The sequence below is a fragment of the Colossoma macropomum genome, unplaced genomic scaffold (assembly GCF_904425465.1).
Source record: "Colossoma macropomum unplaced genomic scaffold, Colossoma_macropomum, whole genome shotgun sequence".
NCBI lineage: Eukaryota > Metazoa > Chordata > Actinopteri > Characiformes > Serrasalmidae > Colossoma > Colossoma macropomum.
Genome location: NW_023494796.1, coordinates 26,794,877 through 26,814,656, shown reverse-complemented (window position 1 = coordinate 26,814,656; position 19,780 = coordinate 26,794,877). Strand labels below are relative to the sequence as shown.

Below are 19,780 nucleotides of genomic sequence, written 5' to 3'. Positions count from 1 at the left end.
CTGAATAAAAATTGTGGTTTTTCTCTTGTTTTGCGGAAAGAAAAAATACCCTTTACCATCATCCTACTGCCACATTTTTTTCCCCTTATATTTTGTTATTTTTTGACAACAAAATAGAAGAACTGGAAGGCAAACTCAAATCTGTTGGAACAGAATGTAAACTGAATAAAAATGTAATTAACTATATATAAATTCACTACACATTAGTGTCATTTAAAAGTTACTTAGTTGTTATAACTACAATAGTAGTTGTTATAACAGACACAATATCATTACATTTAAATAATAACATTTAAAGTAATAAATCAACAATTATATTAATATTAATTAGTTTTATAATTCCTTCACCTAAATACATAATAGTTGGTTTAACTTAATAGTGTTGGTAACACTTTATAATAACAGACCCCTATAAACAGCAACTTCACCATTATCTCACAGTCTATAATTGACAACTGATAATTATATAATTGATACCTATGCATTAATAAGTGAATTATTAACTGTTAACTTAGTGATATACAAATAATTAGTGCTGTAAATGTATAAAAGTGCACAGGGCAGGGCTCCAGACTGCAACTAAAATGGTTTGCGAGTGATAGTGGCGACAGGTAGTAACTATGGATTTTTTTTTTTTCATGGGTAACTATTTATTTTTTTTTATTTTCTGCTTTTATTACTTTTTTATTTTTATTTTATCATGTTTCATCTTAAAACATAACTGAAAGGTTATAGTGTCACATGGACATGGATTATCAATCAAAGCGCTTGCGTGCTCGCGGGATTTCAACCGAAGTGGCAAAACGTGACAAAGCAGATGAGCCAAGCTGAGCTTTTTGCAGTAAACATTGGTGTGTAGAAAATGGTAAAGCAACAAGCATAGAAACACTTCTTGGCTTCAGGAATTTGCGTGGCTCAGGTATAATAACATAATGCAGACTAAATAGCAAATTCTGTTCAAAAGCAAAAAAGAGTTACAGCTTCAAAAACGTTCTTAGCATAATTTCATTTTAAAAAGAGACTGAAAACAACATAAACGCATAATAAAAATGCACGCAATTTCATCTTCGCAAAGAATGCTCTTAAGGAAACTCCCTCAGCCCGCAAAGTGTCTGGTGCAGGCAAAAAAAGCCAAGAAAGAATTCAAAGAACTTAAAATTCAATTCAGCACATGATGGCATGTGAAGAACTACCCTTCACCAAAATTCACCTCCCAAATCTTGTTACTGAAAAAAATGGACTGGATGTGTCGAAGACGTGTGATGATATGCATGACAAGAATCAGGCACGGTTGAAGGCAGAGATACCTGAATCACAGAGCTGACCTGAGGTGTGCTGAACAGCTTTATTTTTTGCATGTTATTATTTGGTGCCTGATTTTTTTCGTTTTAGGAGCCAGTGGCTCCTCAAGCTATCCTTATGTCTGGAGCCCTGATAGGACGATTATTATTGCTTGAAGTATTTACAAACCATTAATAACGATTAAGCATTAAAGAAAAGTTCATGCATCACAAAGTGGTAAGACAGTAAATAACTACTCATTTTAACACAGGATGTAGACAATAAGTAAGTAGTGATATTGATTATGAACTGTTAGGTGAATGCTTAGTATTTCAAATTACATCATTTATAAATTATGGATGTATCAAACAATTAAACCATTATTAACAAAGGACAATTAAGCATTAGCTTTCTGCAATTCAAAATAATTATTGATTTCTCAAAGGTCACTAAGCAAATAGTTAATAATTCAAATGGTACCACGGTAACAATCATAGACTTATTAACAGTTATTAACAGACTATTATGATAATTAAGCTGTTGTTTAGTAGGGCCTGTTTTAAAGTATGACTTTGTTCCTTAGTTAGTTTAGTAACTATTATGTAGTTAAAACTAACTACAGTTGTTAAAACAGATATATATACCCTTATATTTAAACAGTAATAGTTATATATGGACAAAAATAGGGATATCAATAGTAATGCATTTGTTGTCGTAAAATACAAATACATTTATAAAGAAGAGTCAGACTTGAAAGGGTCTTACAGGTTTAAACAGCATTAAAACAGCTTAAAAGTCAGGTGCTTTCTACTGGAGAACCGCAACATTGGCTGATTTGAAGTTTGCCTTCCCTACAAGGCTGAGAATGATGTTCTGAAAGGAAAAGTGGAACAAAAGGACAGAGCTACCCGCTGTCCATCCCTTCCGCTTTCTGCTGACTCCTTATTTCTCAGCAGCAGAGGGGGGGTGGGAAGTTTAAACCAGCCGAGGAATTCCGGCTACGCCGCTATTTATTAGCCTGACAGATGCTATAATTACAAACTTAACTGCACTTTTTTCCAATCACATTACGGCCCAGGCTTTATTATGATTATACACTTTTTGTTGCCCAGCGAGTGCCTAATAAAACATTGTTCCATTACAGTACTGCCGCCGTCTCGCCAAGAGGAGAAAGTGAGAGACGCTAGCAGCGGACGCTAGCTTCTTCATGGACTAGCGAGCACATGTTTTGCATTAAATAAAACAGCGTGGTAATAAAACGGAAAAAAAAAAGTCCCCCAGCGTTCACATTCCTGTCGGGGTGTGTGGGTTAGGAACATGAAGCAGCACGCATTTAATTCAATGGAAAACAAAAATGATAGGTGTTAATAAGAGAGGAAGCTAATAGCACATTTATTAGCATGAGTGGATTCTTCCTCATTCCTCATCGTAAATGCAGCTGCTCGTAAAAGAACGCGCTTGGCAGGAAAAAAACAAGATCAGTTTACAACCTTTTTAAACAAACTGCTGGAATGAACTTCTTGAGCTTTCCAACACTGACAGTATTCAACACTAACTGGAGGACTGCAATGTACGCTGCAGTGTTCACTTGATTAAAGGAACAGTTTTGGGGAAAAAAATAGAATTTACAAAATTTCCGAATACATATCCGAAATGTGCCTAATCAGACAGGACAGGTTTGGTGTCCAAATTTTGCTTCTGGACCAAACAAACAAGCAAATAATAGACAAAAATCAAGCTAGCTGCTACTGCTTCTAGCATTTCTAAGCTATTTCTAACTTTTCTATGCTAGCATAACAACAGTATTTTGCGCAGTGTTGGAAACCACATAAGCAAGTCTATTAGAGATTACCTAACAACATAGTTAGCACTATGCTAATTGGTGCACATAAGCTCCCTGCTGAGAAACACACCACAGACCAGCACGCACTCCATGCTGGTCTAAGCTAGTCTAAACTGGTTTATGCTGGTTTAGCTGGTCACCCAGCATAGTCACACTGTTTGACCAGCATATCAACATCCAAAGCACAACATATGCTGGTTTTGGTGGAGACAAAGATATTAACTTCTATTGCTGTTGTCCAGCACACAAAACACAACATACGCTGTAGCATATGCTGTATCCATTGGAGGCAATATATCCTGGCTGATTAACTACATTTGAAGTAAGGTGGGTGGGGTTCGGTACATTTACTAAACTAAATCTCTTTATCAGATGCACAAGACGTTCTATTAACTGTCTTTTAACTATAAACTATATTTGCTATACCTATAGGACAGTACTGCTAGGTTTAAGGAGATTGAGTGAAAATGAATAGGAATCTGTGCTTATAACATTACATTTTAGCTTCTTCGCAAAGCTCGAGAGCTGAGTGCATTTCCTGCTAAAACCAACTAGCATAAAGCTAAGCAACTCAAGCTGCTAGCTCATGCTAAAACAAAACAGGACTGAAAATAAATGAAATGAAATAAATGAAAAACTGTGTCAGTGAAGCCAAATGATTTCGGCTTGTGGAAACACGATGCAGTGGGTCTTGCCTTGGAGAAGAAATATGAAGGCATCTGAAGACCAAATGCAACACGACACAAACAAAGAAGAGGACAAAATGACACACACAAAAAAAAGGAAAAACGATTGGACGACACAAAGTTAAAAGATTTACAGCAAGGATATCAGTATGGGTGCCTCTATACCGCTTGTCTACATTCTGCATCTCAGGATTATATGGTTATTAACTAAAAACACCACAGAGCCCTTTGATATGTGTTAAAAATATTAAAAAATTAAATGAAAACCAGAACACAGAGCTGTCGGTTAGTGCTTTGTAAATTTGTCATGTTGTGTTTCCTCTGTGATTTGCGTCCAGAATGTTTTGAACTGTTCAAGTCACTCACATATACTTGTTTAAATATCATACATATTTATTTACCACGTCTATTTTGTTAATAAACCACAATCCTTCGATTCATACCACTTTAAAAACGATTTTTGACCAATGCACACAATTCAGTATTCAGTATTACCCTTTTACAATTGATGCTTCTGCATTAGAAGGAATTATAAACAACGTATCGAGAAAACGCATGAATTGTTACACGATTAACATTTTAAGGCCAACCTTTTTATCACTGGCCCAAACAAAATGACTGCTAAAGGGCATTTTCAGTGTGAAAATCTTCTAATTAAATAACCTAAAACACAAATGAAAAATGCATTCGTGAAATACAGTCGTGTGCAAAAGTTTTGGCGCCCACTTACACTTAAACACAAGTTCTTGGCGCATTTTATATTCTATGCTTTTCTAGTGTGTTCAACTCAGCAAATATATAGAAATTGTGCACTAAAATGTGCAGAAAAATGTCATATTTAAGTTTGTTCCCTATAGAGGATGTGTTAACTTATTTTCACTTTCAAAATCAACATGTACAACTGTGTAATACCATCTACACCCAACATAGTACAGAGCTATTTGAGATTTAGTCTTAGTTTCTCTTCAATAAACATAAAAAACGTAGCTTAATCTGTCAGAAATTGAAAAATAAAATAATAATAATAATAATAAAATAAAATAGTGTTTCAGCTTAAACTTTTGAGTATATTGAACACCAAATATATAAATTCAGATCTTACTAAACATCAAATAGCTTTTTTAAAATGTAAAATATAGATAATTTTTTACAGGTAACAATTTGATGTTCAGCCAGCTTAAAATTTAAAGGAATCTGGGTTACTCGCTTTTTAGAAGTGCAATTTTTTCACACTGAGGGTCAGTAAACAGGTGCTTACCCTGGAGCGCTCCTCCAGTTTGGTCATCATGACGATGTTGGCACTGCGCTGCTCCCACACCATCCTCCAGAAATCCCCAAACGTCTCCGGCAGAGAGCCCTGTGTTGCTATGTACGCATTCTGCTTTCGGTAGCCATCGATGTAGTTCGCGTTGATGTAGTCACTACCAGGAATACCTGCAGAGAAAGAGAATCAAAACTCAGAACTGTTCACAGCGGTGGTGATAGGAACCAGACGTCCACCTCTAAAAAGTCCTTCACAGGAAGTTGTTAAACGAAATGGTTATTAATATACTGCCTGATGACTGAGACACTGTTTTATGATCACTTTGAGACTAGATTTCGGCTTAAAATGTATTTTTTTTTACAGACTCCTTTTCACAGTAGCCATAAAATGCAACTTCCACCTGCTGTGGAGGTCATTCAGTTGTTGCACTCTGCATTTTGTTCTTCAGTAGTGTTAATAGAATATATGTATGCTCCTACCACCATCACTGTAAAGAAATCTGAGTCTCTACAATGAACCACTTCACACCAAACCACTCTGAATGTTCAGACAAGACAAGTATTTGGAATAAGGGGGCAAAAACTGTACAAATTTTTCCTCAAACTGCTCCTTTAAAGGACGGTGTGATGAAGTGTCTGCTTGTTCTTGGGTCAGCGCCTGTTCAGTGATAGCTGGTCTGGTCAGCAGTAATGGAGAATGAGTTGTGTCTGAGCTGCAGGTGTCTCTATAAACTGAGATGAAGTGTCAGGGCAGCTCAGACTGCGCTAAACTCGGCTAATCCATCTTCCTCCAGCTTTAACTCTGACTCCACTCTCAGCCAGTCAAACAGACCGGAGTGGACAAACCACAACACCTGAAAGGGGAATTCCACAGATTTTTCAAAATGCCTGCAGAATACAGTCATTTAGATGTAAAGAAAGTGACCAGAGTGGTTTGGTATGAAATGGAACCAGAAGGACTATGACTGCATTGCATTTAAAAACATTTTATTTACCAACCAAACCACCAGAAATCCAATAAATGTGTGTCTTCTTCAGTTCTATATGCAATCTTAATGATGGTGAAATGTGGATAAATCTGAAAATCTAAGCTTTATTTGGTTTATTTTGGCCTCCCAACATGAATGGAATGAATTCAAATTAGATTTTATACCAAAATCTTCTCAAAACTATCGCAAAACAATGTCTCAAACATCAGGGAGCGTGTTCATCACCATTTCATGTGAGGCAGGAAGACACCCAGTCATATTCGAACATGATGTTTGTATAACATTTTTTGAAGGCAGCGTAGATGTATCCTTCACTGCCTACGTTTCCCATACTCCTCTGTGTAAGTACCAAAAAAACAGCAGAAAAATACAAGCACAGATACAGTGAAATAGAGACACTGGTTCAGTGGTAGAAACCCTCCTAATGATGCCTTCTAAGGCCCTGACTTATGAGACAGCACAGGCAGCAAGGCATCAAGCCAGCTGCCTTTAGATTCGGACACAGCCACTGATTCCAGATTTCAGCACGGTAGACCACCGTAAAAAACTCTAAACCAGGGGTGTCAAACTCAACCACTAAAAGGGCCATATTAAAAAATCTCGAAAAATCCATGGGCCAGTGAACACCTATGTTTTATTTCATTTTTAAATAACATTTTGCTAAAAACTTACCATTTTTTGTTCAATATACACAAAAACGTCAACAGTAAAATATGGGCACTTGTAGTAGACCTTGAAATATTACATAAATACTTGAAATAATCTAAATTTAATTGTCTCCATGTCCTAGGTCTTTTAAACCTACCTATTTGTTTGAACTAGACACCTGCCATCCTTTCTTTGCTGCAAGTTCATTAAGACTTGGGCTCAATTTCTGAGCTGCTTAGCTAACACTAGCAGTTTATATTGCACTACAGTTGAAATGCAGCTAGTGTGTTTGGTGATATGACTGGTGTGGAACTGTGTAGAATTGTGTAGGATTGAGGTGTAACCGCTGTCCCGTAGATTGTTGTTGGGGTAGAAGAGTCTAAGCACACATAACACTGCAATGCATGCTGGGGACTGTAGTGCAGGACATTGTGAAACGAGCTAATGTTAATAATTAAAATTTAAATTAAAATAAATTTGGTCCGGATAGGATTGTGCAGGCCCGCGAGCTCTGTGTTTGACACATGGGCTATAAACACACAGAATCCTGCAGTTTAGACACAAAAAATTGCATGCAGACACAGTTTGAACATGAATTAAACCTACTCTGGAAGCACAGAGTATCCCATAACTCTGAAGCCACGAAAACAAGCTCAAAATAAGAGAGTTGATGTTTGTATTTTATTCCTAAATGAACCAAAAAAACAAACCAAAAGCTTTGATAATGCTTCTTTTTGCATTTTTATTTTAGGAATTTTTAATCATGCAGTGCATGGAATTATTATTTGTACGTTAAACAACACATTTGATGTTTTAATTGGTAAAAATGCATTAAAATTGTCTGTTAGACCACCTATATTTATATCATGAAAACTACAGGTCTATTTCAGTTCAATAACCTCAGCTTATTAATTATTGCATACATTCAGTCAGCGCTGTCCATTTCTACTGATACTGGATAAAAGGCACGCATACACTAGAACATGTTGGAATCTATATTCATAAACTAATGGGAGTGGCTAAGTATTTTCTTTTATTCTTTGTTAATATAGTACATTCTGATTAACAATGTCCAGGTCATTCCAACAATCTCAGTCTACTAATTTATACACACATTCAGTCAGATGGATCCAAATGTGCTGCATATAAGACATACATGTATAAGAGTGTGTTGGAATAAGATTTCTCTACAATAACATAATTAACATAAGGATGAATACAGACATTGGAACTGATGAGCTAATAAGCATGGCTAAGACTTTATTTCCAGTTTTTCTGAGGTAATACAGTGAATTTTTTGAGAAAATGTTGAGAAAATAAATATGCTGCAGTCTATATTTATTAAGCTAATGAGTATGGTTACTGTTTTACTATCTGTTTTTCTGTGATAAGTCAGTGATTTTTGACTGAAAACTTCACTTTTTCAGTTCAGCTCAACAACCTCAGCTTGCTAATTTATGCAAACATCCAGTCAGGTGTGACCAAACTTTTGGCTGCTGCTGTATTTTGTAAATTCTCACTTTTTCACTGGAAAGTTAGTGTGAAAAACAGGAGCGGAGTGATGGTTTGGGGGCAGGGAGGGAGCACGAGGTGCAGATGCGTTTTCCTTCTCCTCTCTGATGTGGGGAAATGAAAGCTGTGTGGTCTTTTCCAATCCGCGAGGAAAAGCAGGCTGACAGCTAGTCAATGCTGGCGGACTGGCAGCCTAGAGCTGCGCTAACACATGCTAAAGCGAGATAAAGCTCATCTGTCTGCTCAACGCGTTTCCACGGCGCCCCCGCGCTCCTTCTCCTTTCCTTTCTCTCTCTCTCTCTTTCTCTCTCTCTTTTCTCTCACTCTACCTCTCTGCTTCCTATACATTCACTCTTTCTCTCTCTCTCTCTCTCTCTCTCTCTCTTTCCTCTTACTCTACCTCTCTGCTTCCCATTCACTCTCTCTCTTCTCTCGCTCTCTCTCTCTCTCTCTCTCTCTCTCTCTCTCTCTCTCAGGTAAATTATTCAGCTGAATATGAAAAAGAGTCAAAACTGGATATAAGCTCTTTCAAAGCAGGTTTTTCTCCCTTCCATCCTTCTCCTCTTGCACACTCCTCCGTCGTTTTCTCACTTGCTAGAGCCGTCTGCTTCAGGATGATGGACAGGGGATAAAGACAATTAAGCTCGCTTTTCCTTTCTAAACGTAACAGCGACCGAAATGAAACATCGCCGAACTGAAACATGCTGCAAAACAAAAAGGTGTCCAGCATAAATTAGCAGGCTGAGGTTATGAGGAGCAGAACTGAACCGCCTCGCCTGTCAATCAGGATCTACTATCTTAGCACTGGAACAACAAAACATTAACCATACAGATTAGCTTTAAGCTAACTAGAAATTAGTCTTAGCGCACCTATTACCTTAGTGATTAGCTTAAAGTGGCCTAAAAATAAAGTCTCAGCTTTAATGTTTGGCTTTGTTTCATAGAGAATTAAAGCTCAGCCATACCTGTTAGCTTTACCGATTCGTTTTAAACAACACAGTCTTTAAAGAACATAGTCTTTCTACATTTATTAGCTTTACAGACTAGCTTGAAAATAAAGTCTTAGCTGAATCTATTAGCTTTACAGATTAGCTTTAAGTCACCTAGAAAATAAAGTCTTAGCCATACCTCTTAGCTTCAGCAATCAGCTTTAAGTTAACTTGAAAATAAAGTCTTGGCTTTACAGATCACCTTTAAGTTACAGGGAAAATAAAAGTCTTAGCCATACCTATTAGCCTTACTGATTAGCTTTAATTTAACCTGAAAATAGAGTCTCAATTTGCTGAAAAAAGGCCATTAGAAGCAATAGGATAAAAAATCTTATGATCTTGCTTGCTAATGGGAATTGACTTAATGGTTACCATTAGATACCACTTGTTTCCTGTAGAACACCTTTAGAGTCAGAAAATGGACCAATATGTCTGGAATCAGCCACAGGTCAACTGTTAAACCATTAGAATCCTTTTCATTGTAATAGCAACCCATCAAGAAAAGCCAAAACATTATAAAACCACCAACAGAAAAATGTAATGTTTTTTTTTGTTATTTTTCAGCAATGTAGCTATACTATAAGTTTTACTGGTTACATAGAAAAAAGTCATATCTATATTTATTAGCTTTACCAATTAGCTTTAAGTTAGCCTGAAAAAGTCTTAGCTTTACTTTTAAGTTTTAGGTTACATAGAAAACAAAGTCTAACTATACCTATTAGCTTTATTGATTAGCGTTAAGTCAACTTGAAACTGAACTCTAAACTTTACTGACTAGCCTTAGGTTACATAAAATCAGGGCTCTGGCTATTAGCTTTACCAATTAGCTTAAAGCAACACTGAAAATAAAGTCTAGGCAATATCTATTTGCTTCACCAATAAACTACAAAATTAAGACTCAGCCATGACTATTAGCTTACCAACAGAGACTCCAGTGTTGTCTAAAACATCTATGGCACATATTAAATACATTCACGGTCCAGCTTTATGCTTTATTAGTTATTATCTTCATTAAGTTAATGGCACTGCTGAAAATACCTACTAATCCAGACTTATAAATACAAGAAGTAGTTTCAATTAAAACATAACTGTCCAAAAGAAGACATTTATAACACATTCAAAACTGACTTTTAAATCATTTACAGGTCACACTGCCATTAAATGCAATGAAAACACTGTCTTCAAATTGAAATTCACAATATGGTATGTGTAAATGATGATGCTCTACAAGATAAATGATTATGGTTTGGTCTGTTAGAATGAATACACATGTTGAAATTTCTGCCTCATGAAATATACTGTTCTATGTTATCCGAATATAAATACAGCATTTTGTATTTTATATAATATTGATAATTTATTACTTTTTTGTGCAGGTGGGAACCCCATTGTACTCCACAGTGCTCAGTGTTATGTTTCTATTGGACCTGTCCTGATTTCTTCTTGAGCAGGTTTGAGCGCAGCCAGATGTCAATGATAAAATTCTTATTTGGGGGAAACCCGCAGTGAGCTGGACTGCAAATCTTAGAGCAAACGGTCGACTTCATATCCACTGACCTTTACAGTGGAGCAGTACAGAGACTCTCTCTTTCTGCCTCTCTCTCCTCTAAGAAGAATAACCAAAACTAAACTTATACCTAACAAAGCTGTACCCAAGTGCTGATGTATGATCTAATAACTAAATACTTAACTAAATACTCAATAACTAATGCCTCAAGATTTCCAGTGTGCTCCTTTGTGAAAAATGCTAATGTACTCCAAAATGTAGTATTTTTTTAGTTTTGCACCAGAACTACAAGGAAATGTAGCTTACAAGTAATGGAAGCCAATACCTCACCAGTTAGCATTGTGCTAACTGCATGCCTGAAACCTCACACACAATTTCTGTATTTAGAACATGGTTAAGATAAACAAAAGCAAACAAACTCATTCAGAGTTGTTTGGTGTGAAATGCTCTGTTCCAGAGAAACTTACAGAATCAGAATTGTTCACAGTGGTGGTGATAGGAACCAGACGTCCACCTCTAAAAGTTACATCAGAGAAAGTGCCTGATGTCTGAGACATTTCATAATAATTTTGAGATAAACGCTTGGCCTAAAACATATCGTTGTTGTTGGAAGAAACTTGTATCTCCAAAATGGTAACTTTACAGGAGAAGGAAAGACCTACTTTACTTTTAATGTCATTAAAGTCAATGGAACCAGACTTTTTTCCATGTAATTTTGGGTCATTTCTTTTGGTCCATTCATCATGAAATTTACACACAATGTAAAGGACAACAGGCATTTTCAAATTATGTCAAAAACTGGAAAACAACAAAAATGAGGACAGCAGCGATATATTCTTTTACTCTGTACAGGATGGAGAGGAACATGCAGGGTGCTGTACATACAGGCAAATTAGTCCCCTGTGAAAGCTTTACTACTATTTTACTATCATCGACATTACATATAAAACTGTAGTGTAGGTTCACTGGTGGTTTTGGACAGTAAATAAAATGCCTATATTTGTGTTGCACACATTGTGTTGACCCCTGGTTCCTATCAGCACCACTGTAAAGAACTCTAAGTCTCTAAATTTATCGACAATGAAGCATTTCACATTAAACCATTCTGAATGAATGCTTACTTTATCTTCTGCAGAATGTTTTGCTGGAATTCTCCTTTAAGTAATCTCTAATAGACTTGCTCATGTGCTTTCTGACACTGTATGACATGTTATCTGTAAACATGAACAGAAGCACATTAGCGCAGCTAAAAACAGCAGCAGCAGCAGTCATTGTCCATGTTTATAGATAACAGTGTGTCACACTTTATAGCTTTGTAGCTCCAGCGCTAAAACTAAAGAAGCAAACTTCAGACACCAAACATGTCTTGGCTGATCGGCTACATTTGAGATAAGGAGGGTGGGAAACCGGGTTAATTTAAGAGTCTCCCACCTGTCATTACAGGCAGTCAATTTTTTGGGTTTGTTCCAGTTCCCAACACACCTGAGCTAGGTAATCAGCACACTACAGCCCGCAATCACCAGTTTAGGTGGCTGAAAGCTGGAAAAAGAACTCATTTGTCGACTAGCAGGGCAGCCCACAAGGGTTCCACAAGTAAAGAGATTTTACTTCGTGAACGTTTGAAATGTTTCTGATTGTGCCACTACTTGGCTTTCTTTCCTTCTGCGTTTATTTCAGTATTTATTTTCGAACTCTCTGCCTGCTAAATCACAAACAGCAGTCGGCCGGTTGACGTCATAGAGCTTTGTGCCATGCTCAAACTCTCCAGTGTACACGCTTTCACTTCAAAAGTGAACAAACAGAAGCTCAGGCTAAAGTCCCAGCTCCAGATGCTAGCGTGCTATGCTACGCTTCCACAAACATGTCTATCCTGCCAGAGGGAACTCAATCAGAAGGCTTTGTGAATGCACATGCCTGCGCTGCTTGGTGGGATGCAACGAGGAAGTCCCTGATGCCACTGCGAGTGACGCTACATCTCTGCAACACCAACAAAAGCTGCTAAGTGGGTGTCCACAGATTTAGCGTGCACGTCGGTGGTACGCTATGTGTTTTTAGCAAGAAGGCAGACAAAACAGCGGTTGTGTTTTTGTTTTTAAAGTTGAATCGCACGTCAAATGTCATTAGCCAACACTGCTAATTTAACACAGATCCTTAGAGTAACTTTACAATAAGTTTATATTAGAACAATGAACAATGACAAATCATATTCAAAAACAGTTCAACATACAAAAAGGCAAAAAGCAATTTAGGCCCACTGTCCCAGATAGCAAGCATATATCGTCCGCTGGCTTGATAGTGTTGGCACCGAGCTCAATGTACGCCACTGCTGGTCCACCCTCGGACCACCCAGATTACTGTTCTGCACGCAGCATCTAACTAATCTTCTCGAACAGATTTTAAACACACACAGCCTTTTATTTTGGCAAGACAAATAATCCAAACAAGTGAGAGAAATAAAAATTATGACTAGGCCTAATATAAAATGATTTTGTTGAAAATGTTGTTGCTGGCACTGAGCTAGATTCAACATCTTTCAACTAAACTAGTTTACCAAGGATAATGGCAGAAAGAAATGACAGAAAAACAAGCACTGTGAAAATGAGCGATGAAAAGTGGCATTTTGTCTAATTCCCTGCTTAACCACCAGTGAGCCGCCTGGAAAACGCTGAGCAAAAAGCCATCTTGCTATATGAGGTCATTCTGTAACATTATAAGCCACATTACAGAGAAAGAGTACAATCTGTGGTAATATCAGTAACTGAACTGCAAATTAAACACAAACAGCTGAAAAGCAACCGCTAATCTAACTTTCTGCTAATTGAAGTTTTCCACTTACCCCGGATGTAGTCCTTCAACCAAGACATGTTTGGTGCCCAAATTTTACTTGTTTAGTTTAGCGTTGGAGCTAATACGCTAACATTGCTAACTAACATTAGATGCTAATAGCCACCCAAATTTTTACCGTTGTTGTGCCAAAATTCGACATCACTTGTGTGCACTCGTCACGCAGGCCAACAAATGCTACAGGTTATTTCTACTGTATTTCATAACTTCTGATATTGAATTTTCATATATATTTCTTATATGTTTTTAAACAGGCACAAGAGAAACTGTAAATGTGATCTATCATCCATATGCATGAGTGACGTGCATGCAAAGGGGTGTTGGATTTTGGCACAACAACAGAAAAGATTTGGGTGACTATTGATTTCTAGTGTTTGTTAGCAACATTCAGCATCAACACCGGCTGTCTAAAATGGAGTTCGGCTATGTGGTGAACTTTTGTTCACCAAAGGCATCTGGAATCAGTCCCAGAACACCTGTTCAACCATCAGAATTCTTTACTCTGAGATATCATGAGATATCATTTTGTGTTTCCCATGAGCAAAACACAAAATACCATTACTGACTATTGGAAACCACCAGGAACCAGCAGACACTTTTAATGTTTCAGCAGCGTAAAGTGTCCTAAACCACATGGACGTGAACATGTCTGACCTTAATGAAGACACGCATGTGGTTTGAGCAAGTAGAGAGACGTTTTATGAATGTACTTACAGACAAGATTTAGGTGACTGTTGACTTGTAGTGTTTGTTAGCAATGTTAGCGTCATGGCTCTCTGATAGAACTGGAGAATTATGCAAATTGTTTTTATTGTCCAACTGTTATTTTAATAATCCATCAAGCCTGAAAGTGTTTATGGTGGCTTTGTAACTTGACAATATGTTTAATAAATTAATCAGATTTTTTAATAGAGCTAATGCTATTCATTTATCTCCTACCATGCCAGATTGAGAAATTATTCGACATCTGTTGAATGTTAGCTACTGTATGTGCTTGTGTTTGCATTAATTGTCAGATTTAATATCTGTTCCAAAAACATTTCAGCTACTGCAGACAAATGAACAGCTGCAACGCTAAGGCTAAAATGATAAAGTGATAAACTCACCGTCAATGCCGGAAAGCAGCACCCGTGAATGGTCGTAGGCGATGACGTTAGCATACCGGTTCTTGGCTTTATTTACTTCCAGGTTTGAGTGTTCCCATGTAAACTGCTGGCCTGGATCAATAGACTGCAACAGAGATGGAAAAACATAGTGAAAATCAATAACAAATCAATGCTTATCAACATTAAAGGAATGCTTTATTGTTTTTCAACTTAATGTCCATCTGTTTCATCAGTATTGCATGGTTGATCACAACAGATGGCAATTTTGATGCATTTTGCTGTACTTAGAAAGGAGCAGAATACCTACAGACTTGCAATAGAGGACAATGGGCAGCTGTTTTAACAGTATTCCTTTAAGGTAATAAAGAGGAGTTCTACCAATTCTTCCAAATGTCTACATAATTCAGTGGTTAAGATGTAAACAAAGTCATTCAGGGTTTTTTGATGTGAAATTGTTCAAATGCAGAGAAACTTATTGACTCAGATTTCTTTGCAGTGGTGCTGACAGGAACCAGGGGTCGCAATGTCTACAACACAAATATAGACATTTTATTTACTATCCAAAACCACCAGTGAACCTACACACGTCTTCATTGACTGACATGTAATGTTGGTAAATCTGAAAAACATTTTGTTTTTGCCTTACATATCTCTTTGCCATGAACGTGTTTTAAAACATAAGCTTTCAGCCCAAATGTTCTCAAAACGATCACAAAACAAATTAGGCTGTCAACAACTCTGACTTGCTTTTTTCTAGTTTCTAGTTGTTCCAGAACAGAACATTTCACACCAAAACACTATGAATTACTTTGTTTACATCTTAACCATTTAATTAGGCAGATATTTTGAAAAACAGCTGTAATTTCCCCTTAAGCATTCCCTGAATAAACAATGCATCGTTCACAAGGTGCACAATAACAGATTTTATCCATAAGTACATGTTTAACCTAAGTAAACTGAATTTTTTCGGTGCTGTCACTGTGTTAATATATGTCATTGTTACTCAATTCCATCAAATATTATTTTTTTTGATACACAACCCACTTTTAGAAGCTTGACTTGGATACTACTTGTGCCACTGCGAGCATTTATATCTATGACGGCACTCTTTGCGGATTTGCAGAATGAAATTCTAGTCCTCGTTTGCCTGTAGGACCGTTTTGGAGCTATTTTAGACCTCTCCGTCTCCGTCTAAATGGAAAGATGGCATGATAGGCATCCTGCGTAACTGACAAGTGGCCTTAAAAATAGTGGCCTGAAGCCACTGCCATACAGGCTTACTGTAACGTTAATTTCATCGGGGTGAAACAGGGGTGCAGACATCAGTACGGAGAGAAAGCTGGTGCTGTTGCTTCAGAAATGATATGTATACAGTTACAGCCATTTATCAAGAATTTTCCCTCCCAGAATATCCTCAGTCACCTCCTTTCCATCAGCTAATGCCTCAGCCATCCAGCAGAACATGTGATTTTTATTTGGGTCACTGGAATGTGACATTCAGTACCGGCTCAAAATGTGTAGACACGCCCACTTTATTTTTATTATTGTCTACGTTTTATAATAATAGTAAAACTATGAAATATCAGCTATAAAATGATAGTGATCTTCTCTTCTACATCCTTCAAACCAGAACCAGACCCATAACCTTTATTATTCATATATTCCTTTTTTTCCCCATGAGATCCATTTATGATATTTACATTGGTTTTTGTATCAAAAGTAGGCGTAATTTATTTTTATCTTTATCTATTTATTTATTTACCTATTTTTATCCCTTGGAACTAAAACAACTGTTTCAGTTACTGTGCCTTTAAAACTAGTATATATAGATGAGCTCTGTACTGATTGGCTGGCTTCATTTAAAAAGCAGTATGAGCATTTAAAGCAACATTATGTTACAATTTTACATCAAAATAATTCTAATGGTACATTGACTTATAATAGTGAGAATGGTGTCTGTCATTGCCACTCTGGGCCCGGAACACTTGCTATAGCGCTATGTAACTTTGGTGGAGCGGGCACGAGACCTCCTGTGAGAACTACATAAGGCTTTACAGCACCACGTCACACACGAAGAACTACAGCTCTTCAGCTAGCTATAAGAAGAAGTTAGCTTAATATTCCCAGTATAGACGTCATGGCAAAGGCTGCAAAGAGACTGAAGAAGAGTGTGACCAAGCAAGAGACCAGACAAGAGTAAATCTAGCTAAATGAGATAAAAGGCCTTCTTCCTGCTGGACTAGTAAGTGATAACTTATTTGGCTTACTCGTGTTGTGTGCGCTTACTTGATGTTTTGCTGTGCTGGCAAACTTAGCTTGTCAGTTAGCTTGTCAGCTGACATCACTTCTGATGTTGCCTTTGCCAGTTCTGTATCCTTCAGCATATGCACATGTATGCATCAGTGGTGTAAAAGTGAATTACACTCCATAATTCCAGTTGCGGAGACAGTCTCCAGTAGCTAAAAAATAACTCTTGCATGATGTTCCTTTATTATAACCTTCTACTGCTCTTTTTATTGAAGGTAAAAGGTGGTGGAATCTGCACTGAAGTGGGAGCGTCTGTAAAAATGACTGACATGACACATTTGAATGGGAAAGTTACAACACCCAACCACCCTATCTAACTAAACCCATCAGAATAGGGTACATGCAGACAGAATGAACTGGCTAACTCACTCCTTCGCACTGCGGCCCTGTTCTTCCTCACTTTAATATCCAAATTAATTGTATACCTTCATTTCCTTGCATCTTGTTTAAGCAACTTTTGTTTTTTAATCAAGCAACCCTCGTAATACTTTGTTCTGGAGTGGTGGCATTTGTGTGACTGGTCAATGGCCACACACTGAGAAAGCAGTGGTCCACTATCTGTCAAGATATGAGAACTCCAGTATTCAGCACGTGCCATTTGTCCCGGGTGGTCTCCATTCATGTTATATAGGACTGCATTAGAAATGGCCATGCATTTCTCTCTTTCTCACTCTCTCAGCAGCCCACACATAGCGGACCAACTGACTGAACTGTCCCATTCCTCCTGATGGCCAGTCCCTCCCTGGCTATGGTTACATATTTATATACTTTGTTTTCTGAAGACTTAAGATGAAAATGTATTTAAGATCGTAAAAAACAATCCTGATGTTTTCACACTTTTGACTGTCATTGTAACTGAAAGGCTTGAATCTACTTAATGAAAAAAATCAAGCTAAATAAATACAGCTTTCAGATTTTCAGCAGGGGGGGACATGCATCCCAATGAGTCTGCTAAACAGTTATTTAACCTAGCCAGCACTGAAGATGGTATAATCTGCCAAAGCAACTACAGATCGTGCTACACTAACACAATTCATCTAAACATCATCACTCTTTAAAATTAATAACATATTTGTGCTCTTTACTAGCAGCAAAACTCCACTTAAAGTCTTCAGGGTTGGTTAGTGTTTCTAATAAGAACTTCGTGTTGTGTTACGTGATTCTCTTCAATCATAATAAGTGGCTTTTATAAGAGCTGGAAGCAGTGAAGCTTTTCACAAGTCTAATGCTAATGTTACAGTATGACGATTTTCTGAGAAAACATCTTGCTCATGGCAATGAGAAGCCTTTTTCACTCTTAAAAAATAGCACTTAAGAGAAGTTTAGTTTTGAATATAATGAGAACATTATCGGCTTTTCATAAAACAGCTTGATTTCTTTAGTGGGCTTTCAACTTCAGTCCTGATTTCTCAAATTTCATTTAGAAATGTCCAGGAGCTGGTCATCCTGTTAAAGCTGTTTTGTTACAGTGCTTATAGTCCTCATATCCTCATAAAGTGAATGGGCTGGGCGTAGCTGCTAAAGGATGAATATATGCAAATATGTTGGTTTTTAATGACATTGCAAAAACAACTAATTCAATTTAGGCAGCTTAGTTTCTATTTATGGACTGTACTGTCTGCAGTGTGAACGGTGCCTTTTGAATCAGTATTCACCTTACAGCAAACTGTATTATTTTTTAGTGACATAAATTAGCTTTTTTCAAAATAGAGTTGCTTTTCATGATAAGCCCTTTCATATCAATATAGTTGTTGTTTTAATATCCACAAAGCTGCCCTTTAATATCCAGAGTTGCTTTTCATGACATGGCCCCTTTAATATCAGTAGAGTTTTTTTTAATTATTTGGGCCCTTTAATATTCACACCGTAGTTGTCCTTAAATCCAAGGAGTTTTCCTTTAATGTCCATAGAGTTGCTTTTCACAATATGAGCCCTTTAATATCCATGGAGTTTTCATTATTCATGACATGGATCCATTAATTTCTACAGAGTTGTTTTTCACAATATGGGCCCTTTATTGGCCATGAAAGTTAGCTTTTTTCACAATATGGGCCCTTTAATGACCATGGAGGTATTAAAGGAAGACAGAAAACGTTCTGGTGATTTTTGTAATTTGTTAAGTTTAAGTCAGAACAATATAAAATGTCATTCTGAACTACTACCATTATTATTATTATGATTATTATTATTATAATTATGAAATCCTCATACAGTGTAAAAAGCAACTGAAGTTTTCATATGGCATAAAAACAACTATATTACTATTACAACAACAGCCACACATATTAAAGAGACTATACTCCACATTTTTCTTGCATTGATTTTGAGGTCCACTTATTACATCTGTGTGGTTTTACAGCCATAATTAATTTCTTCATTTTTGAGCTCCTCTCTATCTCTTAGGATTAAACAGGCTGTTTTTGTAACTGCTCCTTTAAGACTGATATAAGTCAAATAATCTCAGTTCTGATTAGCTGTGCCTCATTCAGAAAGCAGCCCAGGCTGAAACACTCCTTATAACTTTAGTGTGAGTGGGCGGGGCTAAACTGCTGCAGGCTGAATAGGCAGATAAATGCAAATGTGCTGTTTTTTGTGACACCACAAAAATAGTAAATTCAGACCGATCGATTTGAAATTTAAACAACGTTTACATTCTACATCAAACTCCATGATATGGGCACTTTAAAGACAATCTTACATGCATATATTCCTCCCTTACCATGATACGTATTTCAAGTAGTTCTGAGTTATTTCTGTTGGTCCATTCAAAATGAAACGTTCACACAATGTAAAGAGCAGCCGATG

The 19,780-nt window shown here is 37.0% G+C and overlaps 1 protein-coding gene across 1 annotated transcript in view; it reads right to left on the bottom strand.

The window, feature by feature from the left end:
- The window catches only part of LOC118816675 (receptor-type tyrosine-protein phosphatase delta-like), a 701,473-nt gene that overhangs the window by 25,229 nt on the left and 656,464 nt on the right, over positions 1-19,780 (bottom strand). Inside the window, exons 36-37 of the mRNA XM_036583195.1 lie at positions 14,669-14,792; positions 5,069-5,244 (exon numbers count right to left, since the gene is read on the bottom strand). Coding sequence (XP_036439088.1) covers positions 5,069-5,244; positions 14,669-14,792 — 300 coding nt within the window. The remainder of the gene's footprint in view (positions 1-5,068; positions 5,245-14,668; positions 14,793-19,780) is intronic.